This window comes from Emys orbicularis, chromosome 11, assembly GCF_028017835.1.
Source record: "Emys orbicularis isolate rEmyOrb1 chromosome 11, rEmyOrb1.hap1, whole genome shotgun sequence".
Taxonomy (NCBI): Eukaryota; Metazoa; Chordata; order Testudines; family Emydidae; genus Emys; species Emys orbicularis.
Genome location: NC_088693.1, coordinates 52,566,820 through 52,582,385, shown reverse-complemented (window position 1 = coordinate 52,582,385; position 15,566 = coordinate 52,566,820). Strand labels below are relative to the sequence as shown.

The 15,566-nt window shown below is 39.7% G+C and overlaps 1 protein-coding gene across 4 annotated transcripts in view; it reads right to left on the bottom strand.

The window, feature by feature from the left end:
• The window catches only part of MYO1B (myosin IB), a 168,014-nt gene that overhangs the window by 99,468 nt on the left and 52,980 nt on the right, over window positions 1–15,566 (bottom strand). For all 4 annotated transcript variants that reach the window (XM_065413246.1, XM_065413248.1, XM_065413247.1 and 1 more), the window contains exon 3: window positions 9,888–9,982. In XM_065413246.1, coding sequence (XP_065269318.1) covers window positions 9,888–9,982 — 95 coding nt within the window. The remainder of the gene's footprint in view (window positions 1–9,887; window positions 9,983–15,566) is intronic.

The window sequence follows — 15,566 nt, the reverse complement described above, 5'->3', positions numbered from 1 at the left end:
TTCCCTATTACACCTGATGTACGGATAGGCAAACAAATTAGAGCAAAAGTAAGAACTGAACTGAATCTTTGATGGTCAACAAAATTCAAGTATATTTTTAAAAATGTACATGCTTCTGCATGTCCTACTTGCAGATTAGAATAAAGAAAAGAAGTATCAAAATACATGAAAAGCTATTCTCTTGGTCTCGTATTCCAGTCTGCCTCAGCCCAATATGTACCAGAAACATAATGAGACTCCCAAGCAGCTTTCTAGCCAAAGAAGTCTCGATAATTTTGGATATACATCCAAACTTTTACTTTATTTCAATTTCAACATATGAGAAAAACCTATGCAAGTCTCCAGGTACCTTTGACAGATTAGAAATTATAGGACAAAATAGCAGTAGCAAGACATCCTCTTTGTACAAGAAAACGCAATCCACAAAACCAAGAATATTTCCACACCTTGGGGAAACCCATGAAAAGGCCGCCAAAGCAAATACTGCCATCTGCCCAAATATTCTTCTCACAGAGATCTCAGAAAGGACAAAACATCTTCAACACAATCCTGCCTACACACACTCAAGTGTACAAGACAGTTGACACCACCTCATGGTCAATGGTATGAAAGGCTTCTGATAGATCTAATAATATCAGCATAATCATTCTCCAAATCTTAACCAAAACTAAAAGAAGATATGAGCATCAAGTGATTTTTTTTTTTTTTTTTTTTTTTTAAGCAAAAGTTGAACAAATTTTTTCAATGCTACATGTCAACTTCATATTAATACCTTTTATACATCGGAAAGGGTAACCATATTGGAGGTGAAAGCAATCCGTTAATTAAACTACAGTTATTTTCCCCAAAAAATAAAGAGAGGCTGATTTAAAGAGTTGACTTAAAAGCAGTAATATGAATCTGTCATAGAAAATGTGTGAGCAGCAGTGGCTGTTGAGCTAAGGGATAAATGCTGATTTAAATCTAGATTTGCAGTCTGAACGCATGCTCAGGTTAGGGTTGCCAATTTTGGTTGGATGTGTTCCTGGAGGTTTCATCACATGACAATCTTTAATTAAAGATTATTTTTTAATTCCTGGAGACTCCAGGACAATCCTAGGCAACCCTAGCTCAGGTGTTAAGTGGAATGATGTTCTGTTTCTACATGGAAGTTTCCCTCCCCAGTGAGTTGGGTGGGTGGAATGCTTGCAATCTTTCTGGGTGAAGAAGAGTTTTTGGCAGCCGGACTAGTGATTGGATGAGGTAGGATGAGTTGGAGCCTCATGCCCATCCTCCACAACAAAGATCCCTCACTGCTGAAGGAGCAATTTTCAGTGGAGCAGAAGGGGAATGGAGACAAGAAAAGGAAAAATTGCAGGCCTTTCTGTGGCGAATAAAGTACTGTGTATCTCTCTGTTTACAAAGCACCCATTCTGTATGGTATGAAGCCAATAGCAGGGCATTACAAATGATTGTGTCCCTTTTTTTATCTGGCCAGTTTTAAAACCAAACAAGTTAAGAGTTGTTTCAGGTTTTACGCTTGCCTCCCAAATCTCCTCAGCCAATCAGTTTTTCTCCCTGCCCTGTTGGGTTAGACCTTCACAAAAACAACAGGGGAAAGCTATGAAACTGGTTACACACAAAGTACTGCTGAAAGCACAAAATAAACAAAGAAATATTCTCTCTAATCTCTTCCAGTTATTGTAGTCCAAAAGGATCCACTTGAAACAGCAGGTAAGAAATTTCTGAGACAAGTGTGATTTTTTGTTGGCGGCATTCCCTAAAGGACCACAGCTAGTTTTAAACTGGACAGTAGTTGTGAAGAAATGGAAGATTTTTACCATGGATCAAAGGCGCCTAATGGTGCTGAGACAATCAGGCTGATGTGCAGCAGTGAAATAAGAGACTACTCTGCATGCGTAAGTGTTTCTCAGCTATCTGATCTGACAAAATTCCCTGAACAGTCCAAATTCTTTGAGAAGGGCTACTCAAGCGTTGAGTGAAAAAAGAACTAAAGCAGCAAATAAGTGAATGTAATGTAATTTAGGGTAAGTGTGCACTTTCTGATGACATCAGGATAAATCCAGAGCAGAGGGGAAAGGCTATCAGAATGAGAAAACAATGCAAATTTTGAAAATTATCACCTAGTATCTTTTATTTGAAAATCTGGTTTAATCTGCAACATTGAGCCAATAAAGCACTGCACATTAAATAAATATCTAATCACTATTTTGTTCGGAACCTTGGATAGCCTTCTGTTTTAACCATGATAACATCATATTCACTTCTGGCAGCATGTGACATATTCTTGCACAACTCCACAAACAGTAATTGGTACAAAAAAGAAAATGAAATAATACAGTCAAAGTAAATTCCAGGCTAAAACCAAGAAACTGATCACATTACAGAGACTTTCAATACTGCCAGCCCCAAACATTTAGAAGTCAAGATTCTGACCACCAAAAAATCATGACATTTATAAGATTGGGATTATTTTTATTTGCCTTCTGGTGTTCACACATTTAGGATTCATGATTTCAAGCTTTTACCCACAATCGAAAGGGCTAGAAACTTTAATAATAAAATAAATAATAATAATAATAATAATAAAAAAAAAAAAAAGCTAAAATTCTCAGGTAATGATCAGACTTCAGGTGCTTTAAGAAAAACAACAAATATCATGAGAATTTGCAGCAATGCAGTTTCGGCATCTATTCACTTTAGTCAGAATCCTAACCTTTACTTCTACTATAGCTTCTCGTAGTTTTCCATTTAGTTTTTAAAGAGAAAAGAACATCTCAGTATTTCTAACATGCCCATAATAACCTTGGCTACTGAACACATAAGAATCATCATGTATGTATAGAATAGGCAAGTAATTCAGTCACCCCTAATGTCTGCTGTTATGCAATCTACAAATAATTGTGGATTTATTCCATGTTAGTTGCTAAATTGCTCATAACTCTGGAGGAACTATATGAGGCTAAAATATATCACTAAAGAATTCCTTTCAACTATTAATGAAGTTTGAACTACTATGCAGTGAACTTGTGTTAAGGGAATTTAAGATTATTTTTAATATGCTTATTTACTCAGTAGACCACCCTTCTTCATTATCACAGAACTGGCAAAGGAAAGAATTACAGCATGTCCAAGCCTCTCATTCAGGATTCACAAAAGGGGCAATAAAAAAAAAGTACACAACTTTTGAGAATGCACATTAAGAACACTAAGGTGCAAAACCCTTCCAACCCTATGTCCCCCGAATGAAGCTCTCTATGCAGTCTTTGTTACACCAATTTTATTTTTGTTTACTGGATGCATAATAAACTGTAAGTATTCCTGGCTTCAGAAACAATCGCTCAGATGATGTAGAAACAAATTTAAGTGTTCTGTACCTGCTGTTTCTTTTCCACAGCAGCAATTTAATAACAGAGCTATTTGAGACTATAATGCAACTGATTTTTTTAAAAATGAGCTTTCAAGATGAACAATTATGAAAGTGACATTTACCCCCACACAATTCCATGCTTTTCAATGAATTGAGAATTTTCTCAAAAATTATTCCAGCTTTGCTTGTGAGACATGCAGTTATCTTGTACACTTGCCAGTGTACTAAGTGTAGCTGAGCACAGCATGAGAGATTTCATTTCCAAGGCCATCACCATTGTGTTTTTATATAAATAGTGTAAGAAATTAAAAGTCCTATATTTAAAGGCTTTAGTGAATGCTTTCCAGGGATTCAACCCATCCCAAAATGGCAGGGGAGGTCCAGTTTTCAGGGGCTTGGAGTTGTGAAAGTGAAATGAATTATATTAAAGAAATAGAATGAATTAAAGAATGCCATATGTACCTTTAAGTAGAAATGAGAAATGCTGCAATCCAGGTATCAGGAAAGCAGACATTAACTGTTAATCAATTGCTCCACTTAAGGGCAATTGGTGAAGCATTAGCCTTAGATCGATAAGAGTTAATAAGGAAGCAGGATATGCATATTGTGCCCCAGGCAAATTTTACAATTTTGCTCTCTCTGTCCCTTTGTTTAGTTCGCACCCTTTTATCTGTATAAATAAGACTGTATGAATCTTGCAGGGGGCTCACATTATCTGAGTGTTATTAGCAGAGCGCTGTGCTAATAAAACAGAGTGGTCTGACAAACTGAGTCTTGAGTCTAACTTTAACAATTTGGAAGTCCCACCGAGATGGCAACCGTCTTCACTGGGGCCGTGTGATTCCTGACCGTTTTTTGTAGGACGACCGTGGCAGCCGGCACCTGAGCATTTGGCCCGAGCGGTCCTCCTCCTGAACGGAAGGGCGCACGACCACAGTGAGGTCTACGCCATCGAACCTGTTGGTTCCCACTCTGTTCTGGTAGGGATCCCGGGATCGGACATCAGGAATCTGGTCAGGTAATTATTTCTGTGTTTTGTCCGGACTGAGGACTGTCCTGTCTCTGTGTCTATCCGTCTTCCTGTGGAGTGTTTGAGTCTGGGTGCCGTCTCCGTCCGGGGATCGGCCGACCTAAAGGGTTCCTGTCCCCGCGGTCTGAGTGAGTGAAATCTGCACAATCGCAGCCGCACCGCACCTTGGGTAAAACCCTTGATGTGAAAGCAAGGGTGATTGAGGCAGTAGCCCGTGGGCTCCTTTTGTGTGTTGCACCGGGCATCGCTCTGACGAACCCGAATTTCCTTCTTGTGTGATTGGTGTGTGTAAAGTCCTCCTGTATTGGTAACCAGACGTCTAAGTCGGGACAGTTCCCTAAAGGAACGCCGGCTCATTTTTAGGAAGGGTCCGGACTCCAGTAAATTTCTGGAAAAATGGTCTAGGCTAACTCAGGGAGATCCCAAAACTTAGTGGCCACTGTTAGAATCTTGGGACAAGGACCGAGTGGACGTCTTAAAAGACAAACTCGGCCAACCTAAAACTAAATTGGCCAAAGGAGAGGTTAATTGTTTCATGCAGTGGTGGGAAGAGGCAAACCGTGGGTGGACAAAATCAAAACTCGCCTCTCTCAAAGATTCAAATAATAAGTTAAAAGCTTTATTAAAAGCCTCCTCTCCCACCACCAGACTGAGCACTCCCCTTTACCCCGTTCTCCAAAAAAACCCGGATCCATCCCAACCCCCTCCATACTCCCATCTCATTGTAAAAAGGACAAAAAGCCCCTTGTTCTGTTCCCCTTCGTTGTCTGCCTCAGAAACTGATTCTTTAGTGTTCCACTACCAATTCAGCAAGGAGGGTGGACTCCTCAACTAGCCCCCACCCTTCCTGGTCCCTTTCCTTAAACATTTCTTTAAAAATTTTGAAATAACCACAATATCACTCACAAAAACGGTTCATTGGAAAAAGCAGGATCAGGCCCAGACAAGCAGGCAAGCAACAGATAAAGAAACTGAAAAACAGGTTGGAAGCCCTAAGGGCATAGTGTCAGGAGTAAGAAAAGGCATGAATCCCTGGAACAATACTTACAATGGTGAAATCTGAGTCGATAAAGGTGTCATTTTGGGAGATAAACAAGTGATTTAAGGAAAGAGAGTGAAAAGTTAACTCTACAGAGGCTGGAGAGAACTAAGCAGTTAAACTTTGTGAAAATGTTAAAAAGGACCATGTTAAAGAGAAAAAGAATTCTTGGTTTCTTTGCAGCCATTCTGAAGGGAAAATGGGCTCCTTTTTCCAAAGGAATGTTTGTAAAAAATCCAGGTAAAGAGACAATCTGATTGAAATCATTTGACTATGGACAATTGAGTCAAATTTGCTAAAAGAACATAGGGGGGTTCTATTGGAACTTAACTGCCCCAAATGTATAAAGGTAATGTAATCTATGTACAGCTATGTAAAAACAAAGCCGCATAAAAGGGATGGTAAGGAAAAGAAAATGTGTATGTATCTGTCTGTGGAAATATGTGAGGTTTGTAAAACTCCTGTTTTGTAGGTTTAAGATAAATTGGTTTTGTTTTGTTTGTAATGCCACTAAAAATCCATTTGATTATTTAATTCAAAGTTGCAAAACTGACAGACCTTTTTGCCAGACACAGGTAATCAGTGTTGGTTGGCTTTGGGATTTGGTATTTAACCCTTAAGGGGTAACTTGATTCTTTACAAAATTTAAAATGTTTTTAAATAAAGACCAAGTCATGGCTGCAGCAGGGCAGTCAAAATCAGAAGAATAGGGAGAGATTCTGGATTCTTTTTCTTTGTTTGTTTGTTTGTTTGTTTTTATAACAAAATAGCAGATGAGAGCTGTAGTAAAAGAATAAAGACAGTGCCCCTCTGAAGCAACAGCAGGGGTGAGGTGCACAAAACAAAAAGAAGCAATGTTAGAAACACTGAGCCTTAAAATGGCTCTGTGTAATCAGACTGTCACTTTGATAAGGGTACATAAAAACTCTAAGAACAAAAGAAACAGTTACACCTTATGTAAAAATTAATATGGCTAATGTTTTAAAAGTTAAAGTATAAGAGGAATGTGCAGACATGTGCAGTGTATATTATAGAGGGGTGTAAAAGAAATGCAAACGAAACATGCTACTTAATTAAAATCATATTAGGGCTCCAAAGGAGCCACAATAGATTGTGTTTTCTTTTTCAGATCTCTGTGTGTTTTGGAAGCAAGAGTTAAAAGTAATCAAAACTCTGGTAAAAGTTAATTGTGTTCCTTTTAAGACAGAGTCTCTGAGCTCTGCTGATGGCTTTGAATCCAAAAGCCAAGCCTGTGTTGATGCAAATTACCTAACTGATAAAGGAAGGAGAGAACTGCCAGCACAAAGAAACTGCAAATAAAGGTATGCTTATCCATGCCTGTTGCTCCAAAGCCCTGTAGTAAAGACATCTCACTAGGATCCTGTATGTGGGATAAAATGAATAATGAGACCAAAGTACTGTATAATGGGCTATGCGTATGTGTTAATTCTTGGGGGAAAGTGTTTTTAAAGAATGAAAGTGTTAGCAACCTTCCAATAGACAAATGTAAATGTAATGTATGTACTGTGTTTACAAAAGGTAAAAAGGTAACATAGTTCCTAAAACGAACAAAAAGGCAATGTGGGAAACTGAACCATTCATATTATACATGCAAATGGCAACATGTTAAGAATTGCCACTGCAGAAAGACATAACAGCTTACCATTGGTATAACATATTTTCTGAATGGTCTCCAACAACTACTGGCATACTAATGTTACTAACCCTAATTGTTTTTAGTTTTAAATTGTATGTGTTTAATTGGAATGTTTGAAATGTGCTGTTGGATAAAACAAATGTATGCAAAGCTAGAGCCACAGGCCCAAATCACCTCCCAGTATTTTCTATTACGTGGACTAAATAAGAAGTGACACTGGCGATTAATAATCTTAGGGTAGGTCTACACTTACCCGGTAGTTCGGCGGCAAGCAAATCGAACTTCTGGGTTCGACTTATCACATCTTGTCTGGACGCGATAAGTCGAACCCGGAAGTGCTCGCCGTCAACTGCGGTACTCCAGCTCGGCGAGAGGAGTACGCGAAGTCGACGGGGGAGCCTGCCTGCCGCATCTAGACGGAGGTAAGTTCGAACTAAGGTACTTCGAACTTCAGCTACGTTATTCACGTAGCTGAAGTTGCGTACCTTAGTTCGAATTGGGGGGTTAGTGTAGACCTGCCCTTAGTGTCAAAAGGGGGCTATGTAGGAGCAGGATTTTATAATGTCCCAGAAGAATTAATATATGATTTGATTGTCTTGGTTATTGATTGTAAAACTTAGCAAGGTTCAATTTGCAACGCCTTTTTGCTCGATATAAATACTACTGTTCGTATTCTCAATCTGTTTGCGTGAATGAGGAATATATGCATCAGGAAAAGATAAGGTGTGAAGGCCATTGTTACAGCCAGAGTCAAGGAAAAAGAAGTAAAGAGACTTAAAGGACATCAAAGAATCATCAGGTACTGCTTACTATCCAGACGGCTGTTAAACTATCTGGCATTGCAGCGTGGATACATGCTTCGCAGTGTAAGAAGACACCCTCCCCAGCGAACCAATCACCACCTCAGAACCGCGCAGAGTCAATTTTGACTCTGGAAGAAGACGTAGAGGAACAGCCTGCAATACCTTACCATCTACGCTCTCGTAAGGGTTGCCAGAAGCAGACGACGAACTAAAGCAAGGCCCGAGAAGGAGCAGTAGTGAGCCTAGCGCCTGCTGCCTGGTGGACGTAAAACCGTGACTGCGGTTCCCTCGGTTGAGGTTGTCAGAACCAGAAGGGCCTTGCCTCCAACATGCGTCTCTGGTGGTGCCTGTTCCTCGGCTGCTGGTGTCTTAAGGTCTGGGGAGTCCACAAATGACAATTCTTTTATCCAGCAGCAAGTGTGGATAGCGCAGACCCTTAATATTTCTAATTGCTGGGTCTGCAGCCACATCCCAGCCCACTCTCAAGCTGGTGTTCCTGTCCTGGCAATCCCACTCAATTCCCCAGACCTCACTGGAGGACCTCGTCCGTTTAACAAAACATGGAACAGCAATGACACTTCGGAAGCAGTGGGAATAAATGTATCTAAATGAATAAGTGTGGTGGAGGGAAAAGGTCATTGGTGTTGGGTGTGTAATGGGACAGGGCTGGATCTGGGAAAAAGCCGTTGCCTTCAGCATATTGTGGCCAATGGTGTATGGGATTATTCGAACAAAACTAAAGAGTCGCGGGCCGGGTATGGGGATATGAATTATATTTGAGGTTACAAGCAGTAGTTGAAATAATGGCAAATGAAACCGGAGAGAGTTTAAAAGCCCTGGCCAAAGAAACAGGGGCGATCCGACAGATGGCCCTTCAAAACCGTCAGGCATTGGACATAGTGCTGGTGGCCAAAGGAGGGACCTGTGCTCTCATTGGAAAAGAATGTTGTGTGTTTATACCTGACGACACCAATGAGGTAATAGATCGCGCTAGCCACTTAGAACAAATCGCATATCTTCCCCATGAAGAGCCGAGTTCTTTATGGAAGTGACTAAGTAACCTGTTCAAATTCTCTGGCATAGGAAACTGGTTGTTTCAGGGAGCCCTGACTATCCTGTTTGGAATCCTAATGATTTTTGTATGTTTTCAGTTAATCTCCTGTTGTATCCAGAATTGTGTAAGGCATGCCACTCAGGTGACTGCCCCAAAACAGAGTGCTAATATGATGATGTTAAATATCACTGATGAACGAAGAGAAAAAGAACGATTAATATGTGGAACCCAGTAATTGTTGGTCTTTGCGTAAGCTTGACCAAAAGGAGGGATTGTGAAAGTGAAATGAATTATATTAAAGAAATAGAATGAATAAAGAATGCTGTATGTACCTTTAAGTAGAAATGAGAAATGCTGCAATCCAGGTGTCAGGAAAGCAGACATTTACTGTTAATCAATTGATCCAATTAAGGGCGATTGGTGAAGCATTAGCCTTAGATCGATAAGAGTTAATAAGGAAGCAGGATATGCATATTGTGCCCCAGGCAAATTTTACAGTTTTGCTCTCTCTGTCCCTTTGTTTAGTTCGCACCCTTTTATCTGTATAAATAAGACTGTTTGAATCTTGCAGGGTGCTCACATTATCTGAGTGTTATTAGCAGAGCGCTGTGCTAATAAAACAGAGTGGTCTGACAAACTGAGTCCTGAGTCTAACTTTGACAGAGTGTATTCTGCAAGACAAGTGAGTCATGAATTTATTTTGACCTTTGCAACACAGCATCACCAAAAGGATGACTTTGCACATAGATATCATGACATCGCACCAATACAATTGAATTGCATGTATGCAACAACACTCAATGCAATGTCACACCTGCAGTAGCACATATCATGATGCAATTAGTTTACAGCGTGGAGCAAATGCAAAGAGACAACTTTAACACCCTCTCATATTTTTGGAGGGGAGCATGGAGAACACAAAGCTGTATATTACCTGTTTTTCCAGCACCACTCTCCCCAGTAATAAGAATACACTGATCTTTATCCTGGTCCCTAAGGGATCTGTATGCTTCATCTGACAGAGAAAATCTGTAAAGTAAAAGATGATGAATTTAGCAGAGAAATAAGCCAATATCATCGAGACTATATATATATAAAAAAAATACTGTATGTCCTTTGAGGTTCAGATAGCATTAAAACAATGCTATGTAGCTTTCTACGCACTATACCAAGTGATAAATGGAGGACTGAAGCTTCTTTGGAATCCTATGAGCCAATAAAGTCTAACATGGATGTTTGTGATTACTGATTTACTTCATAATGATACTTATAGAATGGGCCTGGGAAAGAAATAGAAGTTACTTCCCTCCACCACACTCTTTTAGAGACTCATTAAAGCCTTCATAATTTGCAGACATACATCCGTCCATGTAAGTATTCATTTAGCCGCCAGAGTAAGAAATGCCAGTATTTTCAGAGTTAAGTAACATCGTAAGTTTACAACCCACAATCAAAGAACTGCAATGAGATATTGTATCAACTTGTTATTTCAACTATATTTGTAATTAGAATTTATCTTCTTCATATCACTACTATCATACAAGAGGGGGTTGGTGCTCTGCTCTTCCACTGAGAGGAAGATGCTTCAGGCAGGAAATCAGTCAAATCTCCACTGTGATCTTATACTTCCCCATTCCACTCTTTCATTCATGCACATTTCCTCCAAACCACTCTGTGTTATATCCCAGAACGACACTTTATATTCCAAAACAATTTCCCCTCTAAAAAAGTGGGGGAAGCCCCTAAAAATCTTATAAAAATATTATGAATATAATTTGAATGGTTAAAGTACACAGAGTAAGTTTAAAACATTAACTATCAGTCCATGGCTTGTCATAGTTGCATGGCATATTTTCACGTTTTCCGATTAGCTGAATTACAGACATTTGGAAACCAAATTTAGGGTGGTGTTACATAATTTGGAGCTAAAAAACAGATTAAGAATTGACATCATCTTCTCTGCACTAGCAGAGACTTCAGGCCCACTATACTGGAACATACACACACAGGCCACGAGACAAAATCATAGCAGTTTGTCAGACACTTTGGATCTTTGGCTGACAATGAAACTGTATACAGCACATCACACAGTGCTTTTAAGAGTGCTATCTACCGTACCGCCAACATTATTTCCTGCAGCACCTGGTTGTTCCCTGAAGATCTCGTTCAAGTATTAACTAGGCCTGATCTTGCTTAGTTTATAACATTAGACAAGATCACAGCTCAAGATGGTTTGGAAACATCCATGCCCAACAAGATGCAAAAACAAGACGCTAACTGGTAGCTCATATTTAAGAGCAGATTGATGCATTAGCCACTTTAACCGCAGCAAACCAAAAATGTCCAACTCCTCTTGATGTATCTGGCATTGATGAGGAGATTCCTAAAACTTTTAATACTGGTCTAGAGACCCATGCATCTTTAGAATTTGAACTCAATGATTCAACTAGAGGTGAAGTGTTGTTTAAAGTACAAGAAAGTAGAGAGCTCTAATGTGTTTAACATTGAAATAGAGTTGATTTGCGATATGGCCAGCATGTTACAACAGTAGCAAAGAAAAGACTCCACTGCTGCTGAGAGACCATGATGCAATTCCTGGCAGCAGCCGTATTGTTATGCATCCAAAGTACAGTAGCAACAGCACTTCACAAGATTCTCTGGTAGGACATATTCAGGAACAGAATAATATTCCTTAAAGGTGCTGCAGATACACTTGCAAAGTTGAGAGTGTAACACATGCCTCTTAGGCTTATCTGTGCAAATATGTTCATCATAGTTAATTTTAAGCAACATCCTTTCAAAGCAATCTATGAGGAAAGCAGCAAAACGGGCCAAAGGCCTTCAGGCAGCAGTGGGGGTCCAGGGAGGGAGCGGGGAAGAGATCGTAGAATCATAGAATTGGAAGGGACCTCAAGAGGTTATCTAGTCCAGTCCCCTGCACTCAGGGCAGGACTTGGGGTATGTCTACACCCAGCCGCTAGTTTGGCGGCTGGGAATCGAAATTCTGGGTTCGACTTATCGCGTCTTGTCTGGACGCGATAAGTCGAACCAGGAAGTGATCGCCGTCGACTGCGGTACTCCAGCTAGACGAGAGGAGTACCGCGGCGTCGACGGGGGAGCCTGCCTGCCACGTGTGGACCGAGGTAAGTTCGAACTAAGGTACTTCGAACTTCAGCTACGTTATTCACGTAGCTGAAGTTGCGTACCTTAGTTCGAATTGGGGGGTAAGTGTAGACCAAGCCTAAGTATTATCTAGACCATCCCTAACAGGTGTTTGTCCAACCTGCTCTTAAAAATCCCCAAAGATGGAGATTCCACAACCTCCCTAGGCAATTTATTCCAGTGCTTAACTACCCTGACACTTAGGAAGTTTTTCCTAATGTCCAATCTAAACTGCCCTCGCTGCAATTTAAGCCCATTGCTTCTTGTCCTATCCTTAGAGGTTAAGAACAACAATTTTTATCCCTCGTCCCTGTAACAACCTTTTATGTACTTGAAAACTGTTATGTCCCCTCTCAGTCTTTTTTTCTCCAGACTAAACAAACCCAATTTTTTCAATCTTCCCTAATAGGGCATGTTTTCTAGACCTTTAATAATTTTTGTTGCTCTTCTCTGAACTTTCTCCACATCTTTCCTGAAATGTGGTGCCCAGAACTGGACACAATACTCCAGTTGAGGCCTAATCAGCGTGGAGTAGAGCGGAAGAATTACTTTTCGGGTCTTGCTTATAATACTCCTGCTAATACATCCCAGAATGATGTTTGCTTTTTTTGCAACAGTGTTATACTGTTGACTCTTATTTAGCTTGTGATCCACTATGACCCCCAGATCCCTTTCCGCAGTACTCCTTCCTGGGTAGATGGGATATTAATAACACAAGCTGTGGTTTCCATGGGTTTGTTTCTGGAAGACAGCTTTCATCTAGAGAGTAACATTACAGTGTAATTTTTTAAGTGAAATCACAGAATGGTTAGCTCACCAAGCCCATCCAGCCATGGAATCTAGTGCTGTTTGTCCTTCAAACTGTCTCATCCATCAGCTCCAAGAATACCACCCCAGTACAAACAAATTGGTATTTCTACTACTGAAATACCACGTTTGCAAACATCTGTCCTCACTTGACAGCAGGGAAGCTGGAACAATTTGTATAGTGGGGGTACTGAGAGCCATTGAACCAAACTGTAAACCGTGTATATAATGGAAACCACTTCAAGCCAGGGGGTGCAGCAGCATCACCAGCCCCCTTAGTTCCAGCACCTATGCTTGACAGTATTACACCAGAAAACAGTGTGGAGCCAGTGTGGAGGCCTCATCGGCAATTTTAGGGCAACCAACACATTCCTAATTCATATCTTGAATGTTTTTAAGGTGACATATTCACCTCTAACAAGGCTACTGAATTCTCTAGTGCTGAAATGCCACTCTCACTAGCCCTACATGGATTGTACAACATTAGTGATGGTCTTCACACACACACAAAAATCACCTCTGAAGAACAATTCACAAGCAACAAAGTCTTTCTCCATATGGAAACTTGAAGTATAAGGTCATAAACAACCAACAGAAATTTAAAAGAGAGGAAAAAACAGTTATTTTTATCCAAATCACCTGACCTTGCATAATTCAGCCAGGGATGTTTTGTGTTTATTCGGAATGTTTTCTTTTTTTGAGGAAACCTCACCACCATACAATGCTGGAAAGCTTAATACAATATTCAAATAGCATATCAACAACTATATCCCAGACACACAAGACAAATCAAGTTCACTTACACTGACAAACATTTCATACACACAGTTAATAAAACTTCCCTCATCAAGTTGTACGTTTGCCCTGAAGTTCAGGCTATGCCTTCCACAAATTTAGTTCTAGAAGGCATAGGCAAGGAAGTGTTTTAGTAGCAAGCCTTTTAAAGAATTTTCTGTATTCGTGGCACTGCATACACAGAATTAGTGCCATCTGCGTCAGAGTTTGGAACATAAATCTTTATTTAAAATAAAAAAACAACAGATTCATCCATCATGTCTAATTTAATGATACACCATTATTGTACTTTATATATTTTCTATCTTCTTCTGGCTGTGTAATAAAAATTAGATCTCTGCCCCTTTTCCAGGTACATCCTCTATTCGTTATAAACAATGATTAAAAATGGTCTCATGCTCTGTAAAAATAGATCTCAATTTAGTTTTTATAATAATTTAACGACCACAAATAATCCTTCTACTTCTCCTTTTCTTTTGTTAACATTAACGTGTACTCCTCAGTGATGTCAACATTTATGACTATAAACCTAAACCACATGCCACTCTTCTGAGCCACCATATAATTACAGAACCTAAATAGATCTTTATTGTAGTTCTTAGCTAAAAGACAGTTGTGAACCATACGTTTTGAATTATTTTATGAGTGTGTCAGCAATGTCATTTGCCACACTTTATTATAAACTCTTCTTTCATTTGTAAGTTTTAATATAAAATCAACCATGTTATTCTCCTACCACATCAAGGATACAGTATTTACTGAAGTTCTCCTTTAGTTGAGATCTAAGTATAGGAACAATTTGAATCATAAATGCTACCCATATCTAGATCAATCACGACGTTCCTTGTTCTACAGCCATAGTACTTTTCATAGCACCAAGTTTTTAGGCTGTGTACTTCTACTTTTCATAGCACCAAGTTTTTAGGCTGTGTACTTTCAAACTGGAATTCTCACGGATTTTGAAAAGTTTGTTTTGACCCCAATATTTTGTTTTGCTTTCTTTACATCCATTGATGCTGGAGTATATGTTCACTGAGGACTTGCTAATAAGAGAAATAAAACTAAAGAACATAAATATCTGAAAGTTAATCACTACATTGAGACTACTTCCATGAATGCAAAAAGCACTGACAACTTTCACTCCCTTACTAAGCTCCATGCTCCACTTTTACTTGCAAGGAATTTTCAATTTTAACTACAATAGATTACTAACCACCTCCACCAACTATTATCTCCGATCCCCATCCATAGTACTTTCCCTTGCTTCCCTCCCTCCGATCTCTCAGACACCATCCTTTTAGCAAAAGACACTTAGGACCAGATTTAAAATCCCAACAGGCACCTTTCTGCACACTTTAGGCACCTTTCCAAATTTGGCCTTTAATGACTGTATCCTGTCTCTTCCTGCCTCCAAACTTTTGCTCCCTTTGCAGCAATAATCACTCACCGTGTACCTGAGTGCTCAAGATTGCCACCACTGCCCCCCTCTAAATTCCTTTGCTCTTGTTTTCGTAAGATGAACACTCATCTCTCATCTTCCCTTTCTCAGCAAAACCTAGAAAAATGCCATTGTTTAAATAAAAATGGTCATTGTTTAAATACCACTCCCAAAACAACCTCTTTGATAATTTTCATTCTGGCATCTTCCCTTTCACAATTGTAAAATACCCTTCTACATGTGGTTAACAACCATGGACTAGCTGATGATTTTCTCTCACCTCAGCACTAGCTACTCTTTCCTCATCCTTCTGACCTCTCAAGGTTTGTCTCCATAATTCCCCCACCTTATCTCTTCCCCTGTTTGCAGTTACTTAGCATGTTCCTTTGGTTAATCAAACAGCAGCGTTTT